The 25,088-nt window shown below is 43.1% G+C and overlaps 1 protein-coding gene across 1 annotated transcript; it reads right to left on the bottom strand.

The window, feature by feature from the left end:
- Positions 1–2,917: 2,917 nt before the first annotated feature.
- Positions 2,918–25,001, bottom strand: znf511 (zinc finger protein 511). The gene is made up of 6 exons (XM_063070306.1): positions 24,857–25,001; positions 22,939–23,009; positions 22,640–22,841; positions 12,511–12,635; positions 9,704–9,907; positions 2,918–6,133 (listed from the first exon to the last, which is right to left on the bottom strand). The coding sequence occupies exons 1-6, from the start codon at positions 24,938–24,940 to the stop codon at positions 6,064–6,066; spliced, it is 756 nt and encodes a 251-aa protein (XP_062926376.1). The 5' UTR covers positions 24,941–25,001; the 3' UTR covers positions 2,918–6,063.
- Between the last annotated feature and the right edge of the window lie 87 nt (positions 25,002–25,088).

Here is a 25,088-nt window from a genome sequence, read left to right as displayed (position 1 = left end):
GGAGAAGACAGGAGGGGGAGGGATGGAGCCGAGAGCTGGACAGGTGATAGGCAGAAGGGGATACGAGAGGATCATGGGACAGGAGGTCCGGGAAGAAAGACGGGGGGGGGGGGTGACCCAGAGGATGGGCAAGAGGTATATCCAGAGGGACAGAGGGAGAAAAAGGAGAGCGAGAGAAAGAATGTGTGCATTAAAAAGAGTAACAGATGGGGTACGAGGGGGAGGTGGGGCCTAGCGGAAGTTAGAGAAGTCAATGTTCATGCCATCAGGTTGGAGGCTACCCAGACGGAATATAAGGTGTTGTTCCTCCAACCTGAGTGTGGCTTCATCTTTACAGTAGAGGAGGCAGTGGATAGACATGTCAGAATGGGAATGGGATGTGGAATTAAAATGTGTGGCCACTGGGAGATCCTGCTTTCTCTGGCGGACAGAGCGTAGATGTTCAGCAAAGCGGTCTCCCAGTCTGCGTCGGGTCTCACCAATATATAAAAGGCCACATCGGGAGCACCGGACGCAGTATATCACCCCAGTCGACTCACAGGTGAAGTGATGCCTCACCTGGAAGGACTGTTTGGGGCCCTGAATGGTGGTAAGGGAGGAAGTGTAAGGGCATGTGTAGCACTTGTTCCGCTTACACGGATAAGTGCCAGCAGGGAGATCAGTGGGGAGGGATGGGGGGGACGAATGGACAAGGGAGTTGTGTAGGGAGCGATCCCTGCGGAATGCAGAGAGAGGCGGGGAGGGAAAGATATGCTTAGTGGTGGGATCCCGTTGGAGGTGGCGGAAGTTACGGAGAATAATATGTTGGACCCGGAGGCTGGTGGGGTGGTAGGTGAGGACCAGGGGAACCCTATTCCTAGTGGGGTGGTGGGAGGATGGAGTGAGAGCAGATGTACGTGAAATGGGGGAGATGCGTTTAAGAGCAGAGTTGATAGTGGAGGAAGGGAAGCCCCTTTCTTTAAAAAATGAAAAACTCTGCTCTTAAACGCATCTCCCCCATTTCACGTACATCTGCTCTCACTCCATCCTCCCACCACCCCACTAGGAATAGGGTTCCCCTGGTCCTCACCTACCACCCCACCAGCCTCCGGGTCCAACATATTATTCTCCGTAACTTCCGCCACCTCCAACGGGATCCCACCACTAAGCATATCTTTCCCTCCCCGCCTCTCTCTGCATTCCGCAGGGATCGCTCCCTACACAACTCCCTTGTCCATTCGTCCCCCCCATCCCTCCCCACTGATCTCCCTGCTGGCACTTATCCGTGTAAGCGGAACAAGTGCTACACATGCCCTTACACTTCCTCCCTTACCACCATTCAGGGCCCCAAACAGTCCTTCCAGGTGAGGCATCACTTCACCTGTGAGTCGACTGGGGTGATATACTGCGTCCGGTGCTCCCGATGTGGCCTTTTATATATTGGTGAGACCCGACGCAGACTGGGAGACCGCTTTGCTGAACATCTACACTCTGTCCGCCAGAGAAAGCAGGATCTCCCAGTGGCCACACATTTTAATTCCACATCCCATTCCCATTCTGACATGTCTATCCACGGCCTCCTCTACTGTAAAGATGAAGCCACACTCAGGTTGGAGGAACAACACCTTATATTCCGTCTGGGTAGCCTCCAACCTGATGGCATGAACATTGACTTCTCTAACTTCCGCTAGGCCCCACCTCCCCCTCGTACCCCATCTGTTACTCTTTTTAATGCACACATTCTTTCTCTCGCTCTCCTTTTTCTCCCTCTGTCCCTCTGAATATACCTCTTGCCCATCCTCTGGGTCACCCCCCCCCCGTCTTTCTTCCCGGACCTCCTGTCCCATGATCCTCTCGTATCCCCTTCTGCCTATCACCTGTCCAGCTCTCGGCTCCATCCCTCCCCCTCCTGTCTTCTCCTATCATTTTGCATCTCCCCCTCCCCCTCCAGCTTTCAAATCCCTTACTCACTCTTCCTTCAGTTAGTCCTGACGAAGGGTCTCGGCCTGAAACGTCGACTGTACCTCTTCCTATAGATGCTGCTTGGCCTGCTGAATACACATACGAAGGTGTTGTATTTGAATGCACACAGTCTACGGAATAAGGTACTGTAGACAAACTTGCAGCACACAAATTGGTAAGTATGATGTTGTAGGCATCACTGAATCATGGCAGCTATTCTCGATTGGTGTTGTGCAATGAACTAAAATTGATAAGCAACCTTATGGTCAAAGAACCCTTAGGGGCAAGTGATCATAACATGATCAAATTCACTGTGAAATTTGAGGAGAAGCTAAAGTCAGATGTATTAGTGTAATAGTGGAGTACAGGGACATTTGCAATTTTCCAGTCTTCTGGAACCTTATGATTCTTGAAAGATTATTAATAATGCCTCTACAATCTCTTTAGCCACCTCCTTCAGAGCTTTGGGGTATGCACCATCTGGTCCAGGTAACTTGTCCATCTTCAAACCTTCCAGTTTCCCCAAGAACTTTCTCCCTAGTAACGGCAACTTCACACACGTATGACCCCTGACACTCTTGAACTTTCAGCTTACTGCTAGTGTCTTCCACAGTGAAGACTGGTGCAAAATACTTATTCAGTTCTTCTGCCATTTCCTTGTTCCCCATTACTACCTCTCTAGCATTTCTCATTGATATCAATTCTCGTCTCTCTTTTACACTTTGTGGCTAGCTTACTTTCATATTCCATCTTTTCTTAATGACTTTTTATTAGTTCCTTCTATTGTTTTTTTTTAAAGTTTCTGAATCCTCTAATCCCACTAAAGTTTGCTCTATTATAGGCCTTCTCTTTGGCTTTCAAGTTGGCTTTGAATTCTCCATAATACTTTAGCTTCTCAATATTCCGAGTGAATTCGATCATATTATGATCACTCCCCCCCCCACCGCCCCCCCCCGCTCCCACAAGAGTTCTTTTACCTTAAGCTCTCTAATCAATTCCAGTTTATTGCACAACACTAAATTCAGAATAGCTGATCTCCTAGTGGGCTCAACTGCAAGCTGCACTAAAAAGCCATCTCATAGACATCTCCTCCAGGGATCCAGCACTAACCTGATTTTCCCAATTTACGTGCATATTGAAATCCCCCATGACAATTGTATCATTGCTTTTTCCCTATGCAGTTTCTATCTCACATTCTAATTTGTAGACCACATCCCTACTGCTGTTTGGGGGTTTGTACAACTCCCATCAGGGCCTTTTTACCCTTGCAGCTCTTCAGCTCTATCCACGAATCAACACCTTTCAACCCTGTGTCACCTCTTTCTAATGATTTGATATCATTTTTTCACTTCTTTAATGATTTGATATAATTTAAAAAAAAAGCAGATCCACACCACTCCTTCTACCTACCTATCAGTTCTTTTGATACAATGTATATCCTTGGATGTTAAGCTCCCAGCTACAATCTTCTTTCAGCCATGGATTAGTGATGCCCACATCACCAAACATGCCAATCTGTAACTGTCCTTCATGTTCATCTACCTCATTGTGTGTACTGCGTGCATTCAAATTCAACACCTTCAGTCCTGTATTCACTCTTTTTGATTTTGTCTGCCTTTTATGTTGCAACTCAGCCTGTTGACTGCAATTTTGTAGTATCATCAGCCTCTCTTTGCTAGGAGTCTTGCTACACACTGCTCTGTTTGTGAACCAACTACCTCATCCTCAGCACTATCACTCCTGTTCCCAAGGATATTGGTTCCCCTCTGGTTTAGGTGTAACCTGTCCCTTTGGTACAGGTCATATCTTCCCCAGAACAGTTCTCAATAATGTACAAATCTGAACCCCTGCCCCCTACACCTCAGGATATATTCTCCTGCCAAATCATCCTGAAGAAGAAGAAGATGATCTTTATTGTCATTGTTGTGGAGCAATGAAACACAGTTTAGCAGCTCAATGTTTTGCAGCATGACAAAGAATATATACATAAAATTCTTACCTATTCTTACCCTTACTGGCACGTGGCATGGGCAGTAACCCAGCAATCACAACTACTCTGGAGATCCTGTTTTTCAGCTTTCTACCTAGTTCTCTAAAAGTCTCTTTTTAGAACCTCCTTACTTTTTCTACCCATGTCCTTGGTGCCAATGTGTACCAAGACCCTCCCACTTTAGATTGCCATGGACCCGATCAGCAACATCCCTGACCCTAGCAACATTCCATCCTGATCTTGAAATCACACCCATGTCCCCATGTCTCAGATTATTGAATCTCCTATCAACACTGTTGACCACCTCAGCTTTCTGCTCTTCTGAGCCACAGCACCAGACTCAGTGAAAGAATCCCAGTCACTGTGGCTCCTCCTGGTAAGTTAAAACCCTCAGCAGTGTCTAAAGTGGTATACTTATTGAGGGCTGGTCACTTTGTCCTCTGATTACCAGGGGTTGAGGCTTAGAGAAAGGACCACAAATGTTCAGGAAGGCTGATCACAGTAAAAATTCTTTAAACAACTGACTGGACCACCTTCTTGGGTGCATATTCTGTCACAAAGCCATTCTCTTCAATGTATTTTGTGTCAGGGTCATTGTAAAAGGATAGTGGGCAGAGTTAAAAAAAAAACACTTGCAAGAATTGGAGGAAATACAGAGTATAAAAATAATTACGTTTCATGGAATGACTTTTAAGTTTTACTCTGATCTTGGAAAGAGTTTCTTGTTTTATGTGGCTAATTTTTCCATGAGAAAATTCTTTTGAGGTTATTTCCACTTTGGCACTAGTGTAGATAAAAGTTTGTTTTATAATGTAATCACTTAAATATAAAGTTGTTGAAGAATAGCTGTGGTAGCTTGTTAGCCCGTCAGCTTTCCCCAAAGGTACTACATTTCTGTCCAGGATGAGGGAGGATTTGGAGTCAGAGCAAAGTATAAACTAACTGATCTTGTACTACACATTGAATAAGCACCTGGAGCAGTTGGGTGCAAAAGATAATGTTAAAATTATCTCCAGACTTGCATAATTATAGTAAAATACCATGAAGATGAAGTGCTACATTTCAAACGTTCAACAACAAAAACCTCTGGCAGTCAGCAAATCTTTGTGCTTCTGCACAATCAGAAGCAAAATGTCATCATCCCGTTGAAAATGGCATCAAATTTTTCCATTGTGTATTATACTCTAAACTTGTGCACTTCAACTAAAAACAAGAAATTCTGCAGATGCTGGAAATCCAAGGCAACACATACAAAATGCTGGAGGAACTTAGCAGGTCAGACAGCATCCATGAAAAAGAGTGAACAGTCAACATTTCAGGATGAGATCCTTCTTCAGGACTGGAAAGGAAGGGGGAAAAAACTCCAGAATAAAAAGGTGCAGGGCGGGGGGGGGGGGGAATTATCAATGTTCATGCCATCAGGTTGGAAGCTACCCAGATGGAATATGAAGTGTTGCTCCTCCACCCTGAGAGTAGCCTCACCATGGCACACGAGGAGGCCATGAACTGCCATGGGAATTGAAATAAAACACTTGGCCACCAGGAAATTCCCCTTTATGCAGATGGAGCAGAGGTATTCGACAAAGCTGTCACTCAATTTGTGCCAGGTCTGACCCATGTAGAAGAGGCCCCATCAGGAAGCACTGGATGTAATAAATGACCCCAAAAGATTTACAAGTGAAGTGTTGAGGGTGCTGAATGGAGGTAAGGGAGAAGGCGAATGGGCAACCATCCTAAAATTACTGGCTTGAATAAATTCCATCTTATTAATACTGAATGAGCTAAAATTAGTTTCCACAAACACTGACAGTGTAAATACCTGTACATACCATCATATCCATAATTCAGTGAAGTGTCCTTGGAAATGAAAGGCCCTCTAACGGAAGTATACCAAAATACAATGGATTTATTTACCAATGACATTTTAAATTGTTTGTTTTCTGAACAGTATAGGTTTCTTCCTAAAAAAGAGTGATGGGATTCATTGGCTGATAATTTCTGAAAACACAAAGTTTCATGGAGACCAAAACGATACCATTTGACTAACAGGGATCATTCCAAATTCATGTCTTGATGTCTTTATTACAGAACTGAGTTCTGCAGTTTTGTGATTATTCGATTCACAACACGTATTACTTCTTTTTCCTTGGGTTCTTAAAGCCGCGGATTGATCCATGTCCAAAACAAATTGTAGCGGGCACCCTGTAAGAAAATGCAGAAAAGTAATGACGCAGAGATGAGACATACCAAGCTTCACCTAAAGTCTTTGCTGGGCTGGCAATCACAATCAAAGCAGTGGTGGTGATGAGTAGCCTTGTGTAAAACATGGAGCCAGTGTCAGGAAAAAGGAACGAACACTTTAGACTAGGGCTTCCCAACCCAGGGTCTGTGGACCCTCTGCTTAATGGTATTGGTCCATGGCATGACAATGGTTGGGAACCCCTGCTTTAGACCAGGGGTCCCCAACCTTTTTTGCACCACGGACCTGTTTAATATTGACAATATTCTTGTGGAGCGGCCAACAGGGGTGGGGGGTGTTAATCACGTCCAGAATATAGGTGAAATTATAAGTGGTTAATAATACACTCAATTTAGTTTCTAAAAGGGCTTATCTAACGAATTTACTATTAAACACAGCACATATTTTCCTCCCATGAATATAGCGATAAGTCAATTATAAGACTGTTATAAGTCAATAGCATCATAACATTTTAAGTAACGTTTGGATATTAAACACACAGCGCATATTTTCCTCGTATGAACATATAAAATCATTGCAACACCAATATCGCTGAATCAGTGGGAGCCCTGGGCTTGTTTCCCTGCAACAACACGGTCCCATTGAGGAATGATGGGAGACAGCGATACTCGAAGGGGGTTCCTTATGTCCAGTCTATTCCGCAATTTAGTTTTCATTGCAGAAAATCCTGCTTCACAGAGATATGATGGTGGAAGTGGAAGCGGTTATATTCAAACATCCCTACCCTCTTTAGCGGACACACAGTTCTAAAGCTGAATAGGGATGTTATCTCCAGCAATGTGGGAAATATTATCGATAATTAACATCACTAAGCAAGGCTGTTCACTATCTCTTCACTGTTGGTAGGTTGTTATTACCTGCAAATTGGTTATGTTTCATATACTACAGGATGACCTAGTGTCAAAAACCACAGCAGTGGTTCCAAAGTCCTAATCAAGAAGCCAGCTACGCAGTGTTTTTTTAAAAATTTCCATGCAGCTCAAAGGTGGAACAATTGGTTGTATTGTATAGGAATTAAAATAAAATAAAAATAGTCAGTGTTACAGCATTTTGAATTTTCCTTACATGAAATGTAATGCACAGTAATCTAATTCTTCACCTGAGAACAGGAGAACTTACAGTATCTCAAAGTCACACAAGCAGTTCCACTTGCAATGAAAGTGCCTGGCTTACAATTAGAAACAGATGAAATTTCAGAAGCAAATGGAAGATGAATCCTCGAATTATTTTTAGTGTTAGTATCTGCCATTATACTAGGGGAATTACCGAAGGATACTGCGTTATGCTACCAGTCCTAAATGGAAGAAAATTACTCAAAACGGTAACTTATTATCACATGCACGGAGAAACATCCAAACACCTGTTAATGTTTACCCATTCAGATTGGCATTTTACAGAGTTCTGTTTCATGACAACTTCCACCTGTTTCCACCCACTAATACAGTATGTTAGCATTGTTAGATTTTTCATTATTAAATTTTTTAAAAAACATGATGAAATGGTATATTTAATTATGAAAAAATGAGCAAGTGAAATAAATGGGATAATTTTATAAAGGGTCCAGAAATGAAGGGACCTTAGATCGCAGGTGTTATGTACCCCTAAGGGTCATTTTTTTAATGGGAGGGAGGGGGAGAGAGGGAGAGGGAGAGGGAGAGGGAGAGGGAGAGGGAGAGGGAGAGGGAGAGGGAGAGGGAGAGGGAGAGGGAGAGGGAGAGGGAGAGGGAGAGGGAGAGGGAGAGGGAGAGGGAGAGGGAGAGGGAGAGGGAGAGGGAGAGGGAGAGGGAGAGGGAGAGGGAGAGGGAGAGGGAGAGAGAGAGAGAGAGAGAGAGATATGTTCCTATGTTCCAACACAAACACCTTGTTGGGGGGGGGCAAAGACTGCTTTGAGATGGTGTTATGGTTTCTCTGCAGCATGTTTACACTTTTGCAAGGACACTGCCAGCTTCTGTGTTCTTACAGAGAGAGAAGGGAGGAGCAGTTTGATGGACAGCTGGTGTTCAGCACAGTGAGTTAAATAGAAGGTCAGCTGATAGACACAGGGACACATGATTTTGGACACTGGATGAGCTTTGTTGTGCCCATAGTAAGGTGGATTTTTGAAGGATCGATCAGTGGCTCTCGCAGTGTGGAAAAGGTGTGACCGGTGGGGAGTTATTTGTGTGTCCAACCCTCGCCTGGGTTGATAACTCCAGCACAGAAGACGGTCTTCTTTTTTGTGGTCACATTCAGTGACTTTATAGGAAGAGAAGAGGGGAGAGGAAGGTTTGAAACAGAAGAAACCTAGTGACAAAGAGGTCACTGTTTGGACTCTCTCTCTAAGTAGCCTGTAAGGGTGAGTTTCAGTTCCATTTGAATACGAAGGTGTGACTGTCACATAGTTAATCCACAAGAGCGGGTTCTCTGGTGAGGGGAGTACCTTTGTGAATATCACTTGTGTGCTTACCCTTGTTTGGGTATGGTAGTTCACTGAAGAAAGGCACCCCCGTGGCAAATCACTGTTGGAGTTATTTCGTATGTCATGGAACTGGATAAGTAGCTATCATGTTGTGTGTTTGGGGTTGGTTCCCTTGAAGAGGGTCCCCTTAGTGATAAGCTACTGTTGGTGATAATCCATATGTGGATTCTGTTTGAGTATCCTGTGGCCACCACTTTGGGATGACCCGAAGCTGAATTCAGGTGTGGTACCACTTGTGTTGAAAGGATATTCGTTGAAGATCACTGTCAGTGATATTTCGTGTGTGGAGTGGAACAACTTCGAAGATAAAACATATTACTATTGTTATTTTGTATTGCTGTCATGGAATCTGTGGAATATCGATGTTTACCCTGGATTACAAATATCTCTCTCATCACCTATTCTGTGGATGAACTGAACTTTCATACTTTACCATCTCAAGACTCTAAGCCTTGTTTCTCCCAAGCTCAATAGTTCTGGAGCTATATTTGCACACATATATACATGTAACACTGCTAACTTGTTTGATTTATCCGGTTATATATGACTGTATTATGTAGTTACTAATAAAAATAGCTCATGTTAATACCAATACCAGACTCCGAAAGTGTTTTCCATTTCTGCTGGTTCTTTAACCCGTCACGGGGTACATGACACAGGGCATTTATAAAACTTATATTAAAAAAATACAGGCAACCAGGGAACCTTTGATTCAAAAACAGAATACTTGAAACCTGATAAGATTTAGCATTCTATTTTATTTCACATTGTAAATTTACATTTTTTTTTAGTTCTGTATCCTGGCAACTTCTACCTGTCCCCACCCACCTGTATTGATTAGTATCATCAGATCTTTGATAATGATGCAAGTAACACATTTCACTGTATGCTTCCATGTACATGCAACAAATAAGACTCATCTAACGTAGAATGTCTGTAAGTGAACATTATAATTACAAGCAACATTTGTCAAGTTTCCCTGCAAAGAGATAAGATGATGAAGCATACAGTGAGTGCTCACAATGCTGCTGTCGCTCTTTGGCACCAAGTGTACCTGCGAGAGATGGGAGGTCGTTGGTGCAGCGAGGCAGTACCAGGTTTCTCCGGTCTAGGTGGACTCTCAGCCTCCATTGTTTCTCCTGGCTCCTGCTCCATGGACTCTACAGTTGCTTTGCAAAATGTATCATCTGCTTCTTTCTGGCATACAGTTGCTTCCACTTCCATATCATGAGGATTCCTTTCCTGATTCTTTGGATTGCTGTGTAGGGAGGAAGAACAGAACATTAGATGACAGTTATATTTAAATGTTCTAAATTTTAGGATTAAAATTCTTTCAATTCTAGTAATGTTATCAGGCTTGAGTAAGCAAAACTAACTCACAAATAAAGCAGCAAAAAAAAATTTCACTCCACGGCATATCACTGGAATGGTAATAGGAAAGGAAAGGTACGTCGCATCCAGAGTTTCTCCGGTTAGCGGACGATTCCCTCCACACCTCTCTGACGTAGTGGGGAACTGCGTACGAGGCAAGTTACAGCAGTGGTTTGCTATTGCCTTCTGCCGGGTGAGTTTCCAAAAAGATCACCAGCTCGTAACCCAGCATGGATGGAAAGTGTGCGGGGAGCCGGCTGGCTGGATTCAAACTTGGGACCTTTCGTCCCGAAGTCCAGCGCGGATGCCACTACGCCACCAGCCAGGTCGTAACGGTAATAAACTAAAAATTTATGTCAATCCAGATAAGGAGATGTCAGGGCAAATCATTTAAGCAGCATCTTCAAAGAGGGAGGAGTGAAAAGGCTATGGAAGGGGTTCAGAGGTTGAGGCCTTGGCATCTGCCATCCCTGAAGTAATTGTGTTCTGGAATGGTCAGAAGGTCAGAACTGAAGCAGAAATATCTCAAAAGGTTGTAGGGCTGGAGATGGTTATGAGAGAGAGCTAAAGCAGCACACAAAATGCTGGAGGAACTCAGCAGGTCAGGCAATATCTATGGAAATGAATAAACAGTCAACATTTCAGGCAGAGACATTATCAGGACTCTTATTTAATGGCCTCAGCTCTTTTCTTCAGGGGAAACATGAGGCCACGAAATGATTCATATCAAGGATCACACTTTTTCTAAATTAAAGCTTCTTCCATTCCTGGGAGAAAGAACAGCTTTTCACACATTGACCTTCAGAACTCAGGACACCGAGTACAGGAGTTGGGATGCAACATTCAAGTTGTACAAGATGTTGAATTCGAATTTGTACTATTGTGTACAGTTCACGTCACCTACCTACAGGAGAGATATCAATAAGATTGAAAGAATATAGGTAATTTGCAAGGACATTGCCTGGATTTGAGGACCCGAGTTAAAGGGAAAGTTTGACAAGATTAGGACTTTATTCCTGGAACAGCAGAATGAAGGGAGATTTGAGAGGTACACAAAATTTACAAGGGGTATAAATAGGGTAAATGCATGCAGGCTCTTTCCCTTCAGGTAGGGCAAGACTAGAACTAGGTCAGAGGTTAAGAGTGAAGGGTGAAATACTTAAGGGGAATCTGAGGAGAACTTCTTCACTCAAAAAGTGGCAAGAGTGTGGAGCAAGCTACCAGCAGATCCAATCAGCGTTGGATCACATGGACAACAGTAATACTTACATCAGGCTGCTTTTTATTGACTATGGTTCAACATTCAACACAATCATACTATTTGATCTAATCAAAAAGCTCCAAGTCCTGGGCCTCTGCACCTCCCTCTGTAAATGGACTCTTGGCTGCTCACCAAGTGACCAGTCTGTGCAGATCAGAAATAACATCTCCTCTTTGCTGACAAACACTGACGCACCTCAAGGATGCGTGTTTAACCCACTGTGCTACTCTCTCAACACCATCGACTGTGTGGGTAGGCACAGCTCAAACGCCATCTATAAATTTGACGATGACACTCGTAAATTTCTATGGATGTAGAATGGACAGCATCAACATCTGAATTGGAGAGGCCACTGCACAGGATCAGAAAAAGTTGCAGAAAGTTGGAAACTCAGCCAGCTCCATCATGGGCACCTTCCCAGCAAACAAGACACCTTCAAAAGGTGATGCCTCAAAAAGGCAGCATCCATCATTAAGAACCCCTATTAGCCAGGATATGCTCTCTTCTCATTGCTACCATCAAGGTGGTGGTGCAGGAGTCTGAAGACACACTCAACGTTTCAGGAACAGCCTCTTCCCCTCCACCAATGGATTTCTGAATGGACATTAAACCCATGAACACTTCCCCAATATTCATTTCCCTTTCTTTTTGACCTACTTGCTTAATTTTTAAAAAAATACATACTTATACCAAGTATTGCGATGTACTGCTGCTGCAAAACAACAAATTTCATGATATACACTGGTGTTATTAAACCTGATTTGGATTCGTTGGACGTGGTTTAGATTGCAGAAGTTTGGATAGGTACTTGGATGGGAGGGGTAGGGAGGGCTATGGTCCAGGTGCAGGTAGATGGGAGTAGGAAATAAGACCAGGCTGGCACAGACTAGATGGCCCAAAGGGCCTGATTCTGTGCAATAGTGCCTTATGACTTTATAACAATGGGATCAATTGTACAGTTCCACCACACATCTCTGACAGGCCCAATGGTTCAAAAACATCCTTTGTACTGTATCAATCTAACGTACTTAGTTAAGTACCTGTGTACTGTTTCAAATTCCCAAGCACCCAATTACTCCAGTATGAAGAGTCATACCACAAGGTTATCAGGAAGTGATGGGTATTCCAAGGTAATACAATGCAAGGTGACCATTGAGGAGCGTGACCCGAGAGGTTATATTATCTCATCTCGAGAGTCTCATACAAAGCGTAGCAGGAAGTTTCCTCACCGTTTAAGCTTCTTTGGTTTGTCAAATCTAAAGTCAGATGGATAACCATGAACCTTGATCAAATGGTTTTTGCGGTCACTGGAGGTCTTGAATTTCTCTGCACAGCTCTCTATCAAACACTGATACTAAAAGACAAAAAAAGTGTTTGGGTTACAAATATACAGGTTGTAAAATTTTGGATACTGGCATAATGAGACTAGACAGAAATACTCTTGAAACAAAGCAGGCAGTGTGGTGTAAATACCATCTCAGGACAACTGGGAAGTACTTATTCACCTTCACAGGGCTCCCAGAGACTTTTCCATATAACCTTACAAAGCCATGAAAAGATCTTGCAGGGAGGATGATCTTTATGAAAAACATCAATGTTTTCAATGATCTTTATGAACATGAGCTATTTGGATTGTACTGGGTTAGTACAAGAATAGGTGCTGATGATAAATTTTAAAGGCTTGAGGGCATCTGTCCCAACCAATGTGTGATAATCACATTGGAAAACTGGCCTATGTCAAAGTTTCAGGTGGTTTGCCAGTTAACTATAGGCTATAGCCAAACACAGACACGTTCCACACATCCCAACAGGCAAAGTCACTGAGCATCCTCTATAGATTGTAAGTTAGTTCCTTCCTTCCATATTGACTGATTGTTCCGAAATAACTCCAAAAAAAAAAGTTCCAAGATATTGAAGGAGCTGCTCAATCTCTGCTCCTGGCTACAGTGCATGAATCAATTTTCACTCTCACAAGACACAGAATCAACACACGGCCTTCTGTTCTATAGGCGACTACAAATACAATCTCTAAGGGTGGGAAAGATACACAGCTGTGGGTGCTTGATTCCCCAATGTCTGCATGACCATAAGCATTATCTCATAAGCATTAACATGCATTTACTCAAGTCAAGTTTATTGTCATTTATCTATACAAGACCATAAGATAGAAGAGCAGAATTAGGCCATTTGGCCCATTGAATTTGCTCCACTTGTTAGCCACAGCTGTACTATTTTGCCATTTGATCATTTCTTCATTTTTGAAATACATCTATCCCGCACCTTCTTCATTCTTTCCAGAAACTCACACCATTGCTGCTCTGCTGTCATCCTTGCCAGCAGCTCCTTCCAATTTACTTTGGCCAACTCCTCTCTCATACCACTGTAATTTCTTTCACTCCACTGAAATACTGCTATGTCAGACTTTACTTTCTCCCTGTCAAATTTCAAGTTGAACACAATCATATTGTGATCACTGTCTCCTAAGGGTTCTTTTATCTTAAGCTCCTTAATCATCTCCAGTTTATTATGTAACACATCCAGTTTAGCTGATCACCTAATAGGCTCAACAACAAACTGCTCTAAAAAGCTGTCTTGGGCGTTCAATAAACTCATTCTTGAGATCCATTACCAATCCGACTTTTCTCCCAATCAATGTGCATGTTAAAATCTCCCATGACTATCATAACATTGCGTAATTGATACGCCTTTTCTATTTCCTGTTGTAATCTGTGGTCCACATTCCAGCTACTGTTGAGAGGCCTGTATAACTGCCATCAGGCCCCTTTTACCTTTAGTTTCTTAACTCAACCTACAAGGATTCAATATCTTCCAATCCTATGTCACATTTTTCTACTGATTTGATGCCACTATTTACCAGCAAAGCTATGTCACCCCCTCTGCCTACCTTCGTATCCCTCCAATACAATCCCTCCTTAGCCGTTCCAACATCATACCTGACAATCTGTAATGGTGCAATAAGATCATCCACCTTATTTCTTATACTCCGTGATTGCGATACAACACTTTGACTACTGAATCTGCTACCCCTTCTGATCCTGCATACCTAATGCACTGATACAGGTATGCGTCGCTTAATGTCCACCATACGTTCTGTGAAATCGGACGTTATGCTAACACCAAATTATGTACTTAGCAAACCGATACAGAGTACTGTAGTGTACCTGTATTTTTTTCACTTCTTAAACTTTTATGTACACACTTTCTTAACCTATATCACACACAATTTATCAAAGATGATCAGGATCATCCACACCACTGTACTCAACTTCCTCAGTGTTCCACTGGAAGAGTTTCAGGTCCAATAACCTGCATTTGGAACCCATGATGCACTTTACGGCAATATTTTCGAAAGAAAATTAAACAGAGAGATAACGCTACTACACTCAAGAGACTCGCGATACATGAGATTGGTTACTTCCGCTATGTCACGTTCTCCGATCGGGACTATAGACATATATGTGATCAGACGTTGTCCGAATGAATGTTAAGTGGCGCACACCTGTACTCACCCTGTTGGCTGCAATTTTGTCCTATCATCTGCCTGCCCTTCCTGACAGTCTAACCGCACACTACCTTCGCTTTTTTACCATCCATCCTAACCAGATTACCTTCACTCTGGTTCCCACCCGCTGCCAAATCATGGATATAACAAAGTGGTGCTAGAAAGTTTGTGAACCCTTTAGAATTTTCTCTATTCCTGCATAAATGACCTAAATAGCGTCTTCACGCAAGTCCTAAAACAAGATAGAGAGAACCTAATAAAATAAACACCAAACATTATACTTGTTTATTGACAAAAATGATCCGTTATTACATGTATTTGTTAGAAAAAGTATGCGAATTTCTAGGGTTATCAACTCATTTACATTAGATTCAACGTGTTCATTGTGCCGAGTATAGATACAAAGCCAATGAAATGCAATTAGCATCTGACCAGAAGTGCAAAAGAATAGTATTATTTACAAAATAACTGCGAATAAAAAGTAAGTGCTACAGCACACAAATATAAAAGTACTGAGACAGTACAATATAGATTCAATACTGCTTAGCGCTGTGATGTGAGATTCAGCAGGGTCACAACCTCAGGGAAGAAGCTCTTCCTGAGCCTGTTGGTGCAGGAGCGGAGGCTCCTGTAGCGCCTACCGGATGGGAGGAGAGTAAAAAGTCCATGGTTAGGGTGAGATGCATCCTTGATAATGCTTTTTGCCCTGCCCAGGCAGCGTTTATGGTAGATGTTCTCAATGGTGGGCAATTAGGTGCCGATAATCCACTGGGCAGTTTTCACCACCTGCAGTGCTTTGCAGTCCGATACGGGACAATTGCTATACCACACTGATACGCAGTTGGTGAGTATGCTCTCAATGGTACAGCGGTAAAAGTCCATCAGTATTCTGGGACAGAAGTGAGCTTTCTTGATGCTCTGCAGGAAATAAAGGCGCTGTTGCGCCTTTCTGATCAGGATGGAGGAGCTCAGAGACCAGGTGAGATCCTCGGAAATGTGGACACCAAGGAATTTGAAGCTTGATACACACTCCATTACAGCTCCATTGATGTAGATGGGGATGAGTGTGGGTTCTAGCATGCCTGAAGTCTACAATAATTTCCTTGGTCTTCTGGGTGTTAAGGGCCAGGTTGCTATCGGCACACCATGTAGCCAGGTGCTGGACCTCGTCCCTGTAAGCCGTCTCATCATCCCCTCTGATCAGGCCAACCACCATGGTGTCATCTGTGAACTTGATTATGGAGTTAGAATCATGTACAGGAATGCAGTCATAGGTGAAAAAGGGAGTACAGAAGAGGGCTCAGCACACAGCCTTGTGGCACGCCGGTATTCAGGGTGAGAATGGAGGAGGAGAGGTTGTCTGACTTAACAGATTAGGGTCTGTTAGTCAGAAAGTCCAAGGTCCAATTGCAGAGGGATGAGCTGGTACCAAGCTGGCGAAGTATGGCGATCAGCTTGGAGGGGATCACAAAATTGAATGCCGAACTAAAGTCAATGAACAGCATTCTGACCACCCTATTTGTGACAGATATCACTCTGAGGTGGCTTCCTTGACTCATATGTTCTGGTCCTGCCCTCTCTTGGAAAAATTCTGTAAAGATATTTTGGATATTATTTCAACAGTTTTGCGTTTTGACTTACAACCCCATCCTATTACGGCAATTTTTGGTTTGCCAATGACGGAACATAGATCTTTATCCTCGTCAGCCTGTTGGATGATCACATTTGTCACTTTAATGGCCACAAGATCCATTTTATTGAATTGGAAGGAGACCAATCCTCCTACCACATTTCAATGGTTTTCCCGAACTATATCATGTTTAAATTTAGAAAAAATTAGAAGTGAAATTTTTGTTCTTTCGGTTAAATTTGAAGAGACTTGGAAGCCATTTATTTAACATTTTCATATGTTGTAACTTGACCTTTTCCGAAACCTTCTTATTAACTTAAAATATATGAATAGAGGAGGGGAGTTGACGACATTATTGAATGTATTCGATTTAAGATATTGATCCAGCTTTGTTTTGTTCCATTTGCTTTCTTTTTGGGTTTAGTATTTAGTTTTATTTTTTTGTTTTTTTGGAGGGGTTTTCTTTGCATTAGTTTTTTCTTTTTATTTCTTTTTTCTTTATAATTAACTATATTAAGAGTTTGGAAGTCTATTACACCTGTATTATTTGAAGTCTTTTATGTACATGTTTATCAACAATAAGCTAATTCCAATCTCTCTGTATCAATATTGTTATCCTGTTTATAATTTTGGAAAATTAATAAAAAAATATTTAAAAAGAAAGAAAGAAAGAAAGAAAGAAAGAAAGCAAGCATTCTGACATAAGAGTTGGGGCTGTCCAGGTGGGTCAGGGCAGAGTGAAGTGCCGTGGAGATGGCGTCCTCTGTAGACCTGTTGGTGCGATAGGCAAATTGATGGGGGTCCAGGGTAGTGGGCAGACAGGATTTCAGATACGATAGAACCAGTCTCTCAAAGCACTTTGCAATGATGGGGGTGATTTAAAGGGAAAATTAGAGTCAGGCATTTCAATCAATGGGATGACAATCAGGTGTGAGTGTGGGAGGCCCTGCCCTATTTAAAGAACATAAACCTGGGTATTCACTATCAAAGTCTGACCTTCACCATACAGGTTTTTGGAAGTGTGTCATGCCTTGATAAAAGGATAGAAAACCATTTCGGAAGAGTTTGGGCTCCACCAATCTACAGTCAGGCAGATGGTGTACAGATGAAGGAAATTCAACAGGAATGTTACTCTCCCCATGAGCGGTCGACCAACAAAAATCACTCCAGGAGGTTATAAAGAACACCTAACATTTAAGGAGCTACAGGCCTCTCTTGTATTGGCTAACACCAATGTTCATGAGTCTATAACAAGGTATGTATGGCAGGACTGCAAGCAGAAAGCCACTAGTCTCCAAGAAGAACACTGCGGCCCGTTTGCTAAAGACCACGTGGATAAGCCAGAAGACTATTGGAAGAATATTCTGTGGACAGACGAGTCCAAAAATCAAACTTTTTGGCTTAAACGAGAAGCATTGTTTGGTGAAAAGCAAACACTGAATCTCATCCCATCTGTGAAACATGGGGGTGGCAGTGTCATGCCTTAGGCCTGTTTTGCTGCCTCAGGACCAGGACGGCTTGCCATTATTGATGGAACTATAAATTCTGAATTGTACCAGCAAATTCTACAGGAAAATGTCAGGGCATCCGTCTGTGAACTGATGCTCATGAGAAAGTGGGTCATGCAGCAAAACAATGCCCCTGAACACACAAGTCAGTACACCAAAAAAACGGTTAAAGCAGAAGAAATTTTACACTTTGTAAGGGCTGAGTCCAGGTCCTGACCTTAATCCCACAGAAATGCTGTGGAAGGAACTGAAGAAAGCAGTTCATGCAAGGAAGCCCGCAAACATCAGAGATGAAGCAGTTTAGTAAGGAGGAACGGCCTAAAGTTCCTCCAAGTTGATGAGCAGAACTGATCAACGATTAGCAGAAATGTTTAAATGAAGTTATTAATCTACAAGGTCACACCAGTTACTGAAAGCAAAGGTTCACATACTTTTCCCAACAAATTCATGTAATATTGGATCATTTTTCTCAATAAATAAATGAAAAGTCTTTTTTTGTGTAATCTGTTTAATTAGGTTCTCTTTATCTAGTATGAATACTTACGTGAAAATCTGATCACATTTGAGTCATATCTATGGTTTCCCAAGGTTTTTATAGCTGGGGGGTGGTAATGGGGACAAGATCCCACTACTTATTAATGCTCCCAATGACATGCCTCAAATAGCCTCTGACAACCAAGTCCAGCTCCTGATCTTCATGTGTGGCTTGGGTACTAAGCCCAGCCGAACTGTTTCTACTGACAGGAGACGGGACAAAGGCAGGTTACTGGTGCCTTAAATCCAGTTGCTTCCGGCAGATAGGGCTCATCAGCTGCGGCTGGCAGCTCATCTAGAAGTAAAACTCTGACGGCTAAACTCAGTCTTGGGGAAGGCTTCGGAAGTAAAATCAGAGGGAAGAAGTTGGCGCTGGAGTCCCTAAGGTAGTCCTACATTGAGTTCAATGCTGATTGGCACCAAACTGTATTGGTCTCTGCCGTCCCTTTGGGTTCATCAGATGCATGGAGAGGGTAGCTTACTATATGAGCAACAGCTCACTCTCCATATTATAGACAATAGACAATAGATGCAGAATGGCCATTCGGCCCTTCGAGCCAGCACCACCATTCACTGTGATCATGGCTGATCATCCACAATCAGTACCCTTTTCCTGCCTTCTCCCCATATCCCTTCACTCCGCTATCTTTAAGAGCTCTATCTAACTCTTTCTTGAAAGAATCCAGAGCATTGGCCTCCACTACCTTCTGAGGCACAGCATTCCACAGAACCAAAACTGTGTGTGAAAAAGTTTTTCCTCAACTCCGTTCTAAATTGTCTACCCCTTATTCTTAAACTGTGACCTCTCTTTCTGGACTCCCCCAACATTGGGAACATGTTTCCTGCCTCTAGCGTGTCCAATCCCTTAATAATCTTATATGTTTCAATCAGATCCCCTCTCATCCTTCTAAATTCCAGTGTATACAACGCCAGTCGCTCCAATCTTTCAACATATGACAGTCGTACCATCCCTGGAATTAACCTCGTGAATCTGCGCTGCACTCCCCCAATAGCTAGAATGTCCTTCCTCAAATTTGTACTGCCCAGGCTTGTGTACTTAGACAGCTAGGATGCAACATCCACGGTCAACTCTGACCAACAGAGGCCTGTCAGTCATGCAGAAATAGAGAAAATTCTAAAGGGTTCACAAACTTTCTACCACTGTACCTAACCATATAATGTATACAGAAACCAGACGCTGCTCCGAACCAGTGTAATGCACAACAGTATACATAACACACGATAACTAATGACGGCAAGGGTAAAATCTATATACAAATCACACATAAATAACAAACTAAAGAGCATTAATATTAAATATTGCAAGATACAGAAAAGATTAACTTCAAATACAATGCAGCAGGGCGTTCAGAAGCCTAATGGCCTGGGGGAAGAAACTGTTTCCCATCCTGACCGTTCTTATTATGTATCGGAGTCTACTGCCTGATGGTAGAAAGTCACAGAGGATGCTGGATAGATGGGAGTAATCCTTAATAATACCGAGGGCCCTGTGTACACAGTGCTCCTGATAAACATTCCCAATGGATGGCAAGGAGACCCCTATGATCCTCTCAGGGGTTCTCACAGTCCGTTGTAGGGACTTCAGGTCTGATGCTCGGCTGCTCCCATACCAGATGGAGGTGCAGATTGTCAGGATGCTCTCAATGGTGCTCCTGTAAAACATAGTTAAGATGTAGGGGTGGGAGCCTTGCCTGCCTTAATCATCTTGGGAAATGGAGGCACAGGTGTGCCTTCTTGTTCAGGGAGGTGATATTAAGGGACCAGGTGAGGTCATCTATGATGTGAACTGCCAGGAACTTAGTGCACTAAATTCTATCTATGGAGGAGCCATGTATTCGCAGAGGGGAATAGTTCATCTGCACCTTCCTGAAGTCATTAATGATTTCCTTGGCCTTTTCCATGTTCAGACTTGGGTTGCTCGCACCAATCCACCAACTCCACTTCCTCTCTATAGTCTGTCTCGTCATCTTCTTGACGAGGCCAACTACTACTGTGTCATCCACAAACTCGGTGACACAGTTTGAGCTGAATCCTGCAACACAGTCATACATCAGCAGTGTGAACAGCAGCGGGCTGAGCACACAGCTTTGGGGAGTGCCAGTGATAGGTGCCACCTTGGAAACCGAGGTGACAATGAACTGTCCAGAAAGATGTTGAATATGTCACAGTGGTAAGCCTAGGCTACTGATTTGCCCTCACCCGAATGTGTTTCATGTCTGTAACATCTTCAGTACATTTCTCTACGTAGCTGGTCACACAATCACATACTCCTCATGCAGCAGCCTCCCTGAACGTTCTCCATTTTGTGTTATCAAACCAGCCCTGCAGTGCAGAGATTGTACCTTCAGCCCAGGTTTTCACAACTTTTAGAACTGGTTTCCCCTATTCGATCAGTGGTTTGTATGCTGGAATTAACATTACAGATAAGTGATCCAAGAATCCAGTGTGGGTCAAGGGAATGCATGATGTGCACTGGTGTGTTAGTATAAACCAGATCTGGTGTATTTTCACCTCTGCTAGCTGTAGAGCGCACACAGTGCCTCATTGGCATTAGCAGTGAGGGGCGACATATACAGCTACCAATACAACTGTAATGAACTCTGTTGGTATAGATGGTCTGCATTTCACAAAAACGAACTCAATCATTGGTGAACAGTGGGATGTCACTGCTAAAGTATGTATACACCAGTTCTCATTAATGTAACTAGGTACCACCGCCGCAGGTCTTGCCCGAGATCGCTGGATTCCTGCCAGCCTGAAACACGCTGACACCCGCCAGCTGTATGGCTGCCTGTGAGAATGAGTGTGCAGATGTTTTTCCTTCGCTGGTTCAGTCTCAGGTGCAGGCAGTCCAGTTTATTTTCAAGTGAACGCATGTTTGCCAGTAAGAACAAGGCGAGAGCTGGCCTGAAGGACTTTGAACCAAGTCATTCCTAGATTCCAGTGCATTTCCCCCTTTTCTGTTTCCTTGCATACCTCTTCCTACGGCATCGCTCAGAGATCCGTAGCATGCACAGTAAGCCCAAGCAGCGAAGCTCCTCTGCAGTCCAACAGTTCATTAGCGAGGTGGAACTGCTATGCACAGTATATTTAATAGGCAGCAGCTTTTTCCGATCATAACAAAGATGTACAGGACATGGACAAACTATTCCACCACCTGGAGACAGTGGTTGCTGCATCTGAACGTGACACCATCTAGGTTATAACACATTTAGAGCATGATTTAGAACACACATTTGCCTTAATTTACTCCAAATCGTTGTATGGTGTCAGGGCTGCATGGAAATGAGCTAGCAATCTTCCCCAAATCACACAAACATACACCAATCCATCATAAGCAGAGAGAAACTAAGGAACTTCACAGGCACTGTCTCTAATACATTTGTTCAGTGGATGGAGCCATTGCTGACATTTATTGTCTATCTACAACTCCCCAAATATGAGGTAAAACTCGATTACAGTAGGGGCAGGGGCATCTGAAGGCAAGGATAAAAAGATCCAATGGAATTTATATACAGCCTTAAAACAGTGGCCAAGATACGAGATATAAATTTCAATGGGAAATAGAAACGACTTGTAATAAGGGCAATGTTATGATAGTCATGGGGGGGATTTAGAGCAGAGATGAGGAGGAATTTCCTCAGCCAGAGGGTGGTGAATCTGTGGAATTCATTGCCATAGATGACTGTGAAGGCCAAGTCATTGGATATATTTAAAATGGAGGTAGATAGTTTCTGTTTAGTCAGGGCATCAATTGTTACAGAGATAAGGCAAGAGAATGGCATTGGGAAGGATAGTTAATTAGCCATGATGGAATGGTGGAGCAGACTCGATGGGCTGAGTGGCCCGATTCTGCTACTACATCTTTTGATGTTATAAAGATCAGAGCAGACAAGCTTGGCATATGTCCTTCAGCTAAAGGATAATGATGACGAAGATGGGTTTCTGATGGCAATCCAGTGACTTTGGGGCACCCCTAAAGGGACCAGCTTCTTTCATTTCTGATTCATTAATTACTTGAACTTAAATTGCCTAGTTGTTACGGTGAGATTTGAACACATACCCCAGGATGTGAGTACAGTAACAGAGCCACTCACATACCCAAACCCAACTCGCCGCTTGCACACCCCACCCCAACTTACCATGTTGTGTTTTGTTGCTAAAATTTGGAAGAGTGAATCATGCCACTCCAAGATATGAACATCAAGCAGGTGGCTGGATGGGAAAGAGCGTTTGCAGGAGCTGCAGACATTGCGGTGCAGGGTGTCATAATGGTGTTCATAGCTTTCCAGAGTATCAAACAGTTGACTACACCCTGTTATGTGGCAGCAAAATTCAGAGACCCTAAATTGAACAAACACAAGTCAGTGTTTTGGGAAATATTAAGAGAGGGAAATTTCAAACACTTTTCATCCAGTATAGAAAAAGCTTTCATTCTCACTTGGGTCTTTCCATTTCTCCCACACTCGATGTGGCATCTTGCAGATACAAATGTCGGTGAATATCACCATCCTAAAGCAAAATAAGAAAACAGGAAACTTTGGTTTGCCAATTGCACATTTAAAAAAAATCAATTCGATTGGTTCCCCAAAAAACTTTATCTTTCATTGATGAGACAGTGTCCAATGGCCAGAGTTGTCTATATTGCCAGTAATTGTAAATAACAAGTCAATACTGGGCTCAAGAAGCTATTAGAGAACAAAACTGTCTACTTTATCATAAGACTAGGATACATCGTGTTTGATGCATCTGCAGTCTCCATCAAAACGGATTGCTTTACTGAAGTGTTTCCAATAAGACTCTCATAAACTGGCTGCCAGCAGGCCTGTCTGCTGATAGTGTTTCTCAATGTCACAACATTTATCTAATTGTCTTTAGAGGCAGAGCCATACAGCTCAGAAACAGGCCCTTCGGCCCAACCTGTCTTTGCCAACCCAGTTACCTAACTGAGCCAGCCCCATCTGCCTGCATTTGGACTCTGCTCCTCTAAACTTGTATCCACAGTGAACTATCCAGGAGATATGAAAAGTAGGAAGAGCTCAGCTAGTCAAGCGTATCTGTAGCAAGAGAAAACAGTCAACGTTTCAAGTCAATAACCCTTTCAGAATCCTTGACTTGGATGCTGCAGGTAATATTGATATTTATTGTCCACCTTTTGCTAAAAGATAATTTAAAATTTCAGTTATTTCTGATGTTAATTGGTCTGAAAATCAAAATATCAATAACCTATTAGACATTAGAACTGACCTTACAACCCAGTGGTGGTTACCTGGAATGCACCATCAAGGGTGATGGAGACTATACAACACAGCCATTTAAAACTCTTACTCTTGCATGCAAGTATAGAAGAGGGTGGAGGTATATAGAAACCATACAGGTAGAAGGGTGTAATTTAATTAGCAGTCATTAACTTAATTAATTCAGCACAACATCAAGGGTCAAAGAGCCTATTCCTATGATTTATTAGTCTATGTTCTTCTAATGGTCAGAATCAGATTTATTATCAATGGCATGTGTTGTGAAATTTGTTAACTTAGCAACAGCAGTTCAATGCAATAAATAATACAGAAAAAAAAAGAAAATAATTAAGTAAATCCATTACAGTATATGTCTAGCGAATAGATTTTTAATTGTGCAAAAACAGAAATAATATATATTAAAAAAGTGAGGTAGTGTTGATGGGTTCAAAGTCCATTTAGGAATCGGATGGCAGAGGGGAAGAAGCTGTTCCTGAATCACTGAGTGCATGCCTTCAGACTTCAGTACTCACATTCACCATCTCATCTGTCCTCATCTCTTCGTGAGCTTTTGTCCAACACCACCAGGTTCACGAGCAGCTACCTTCCTACGTCCATCAGGTTTTTGAACTCATCTACACAACCTACCTCAGCAAAGGCACTGCGCAACACCTCTTGCACCAAGATGGGCTCATCTGTTTATGCTTTCTTCAGCGGTATAATGCTTAGTTTCGCACCATCATTCTCTACCCCACTGGTACTATTTCTGTATTATTTATGTTTTCTGTGCAGTTTCTACCTGCGATGCCGTTACATCAGTTTTCCGTGGGTTTTTTTTCTTTGCCTTATTCGTGGTTATGTCAATGAACTGCAGCTCCATTCACTCAGACATTCTCTCCTTCCCCTGTCCTGTCCTTCACCCTCCGTCTCTCCTTCTTCCCCCTCCCTCCCTCCCTCCAACTATCTCCCCCTCTCTTCACCTGTCTCCTCCCTCCCTACCTCTCTCCTTCTCCACCTGTCTCCCCGCGCAGACCCCAGGCCTTGATCGGGTGATGCCTGTCCGCCAGCAGCCAGCCCAGGGTTGTACACCAAGCTCTTTGGGCCAGAGCAGAGAAGACCCACCTCGAAAAACTGGTCATCGCGGGGCAGGAAGACGGTGCCGGAGGCAAAGGAAAACGGAGAACCGCCATCACCCACACTCAACATCCACAGCCAGCCGCCCAACAGACGGCCACTAACCAATCGGCGGGCAGGTAGGGCGCACGCTCAGGAAACCCCTAGCCGGCCGACCAATCGGCAGGCGCCATTGGCACACGTGCGGACGATTCCCCTGTCGTTCGTGCTGTCGCCGCCG

Source organism: Mobula hypostoma, chromosome 18 (assembly GCF_963921235.1).
Source record: "Mobula hypostoma chromosome 18, sMobHyp1.1, whole genome shotgun sequence".
Lineage (NCBI taxonomy): Eukaryota > Metazoa > Chordata > Chondrichthyes > Myliobatiformes > Myliobatidae > Mobula > Mobula hypostoma.
Note: the sequence above shows the minus strand (reverse complement) of the source record. Positions and strands in the feature narration are given on the sequence as shown.

What these genes read in the sequence shown, in the direction of transcription:
- znf511 (XM_063070306.1), bottom strand. Translation starts at nt 24,940, where the DNA reads ATGTTGAGTGTGGGTGATGGCGGTTCTCCGTTTTCCTTTGCCTCCGGC. An exon ending in GCGATGACCAGTTTTTCGAG is followed by an intron (nt 23,010 to 24,856) that starts GTGGGTCTTCTC and finishes ATTTTGCTTTAG; the next exon opens with GATGGTGATATTCACCGACA. An exon ending in AAACCAAAGAAGCTTAAACG is followed by an intron (nt 9,908 to 12,510) that starts GTGAGGAAACTT and finishes CTCCCTACACAG; the next exon opens with CAATCCAAAGAATCAGGAAA.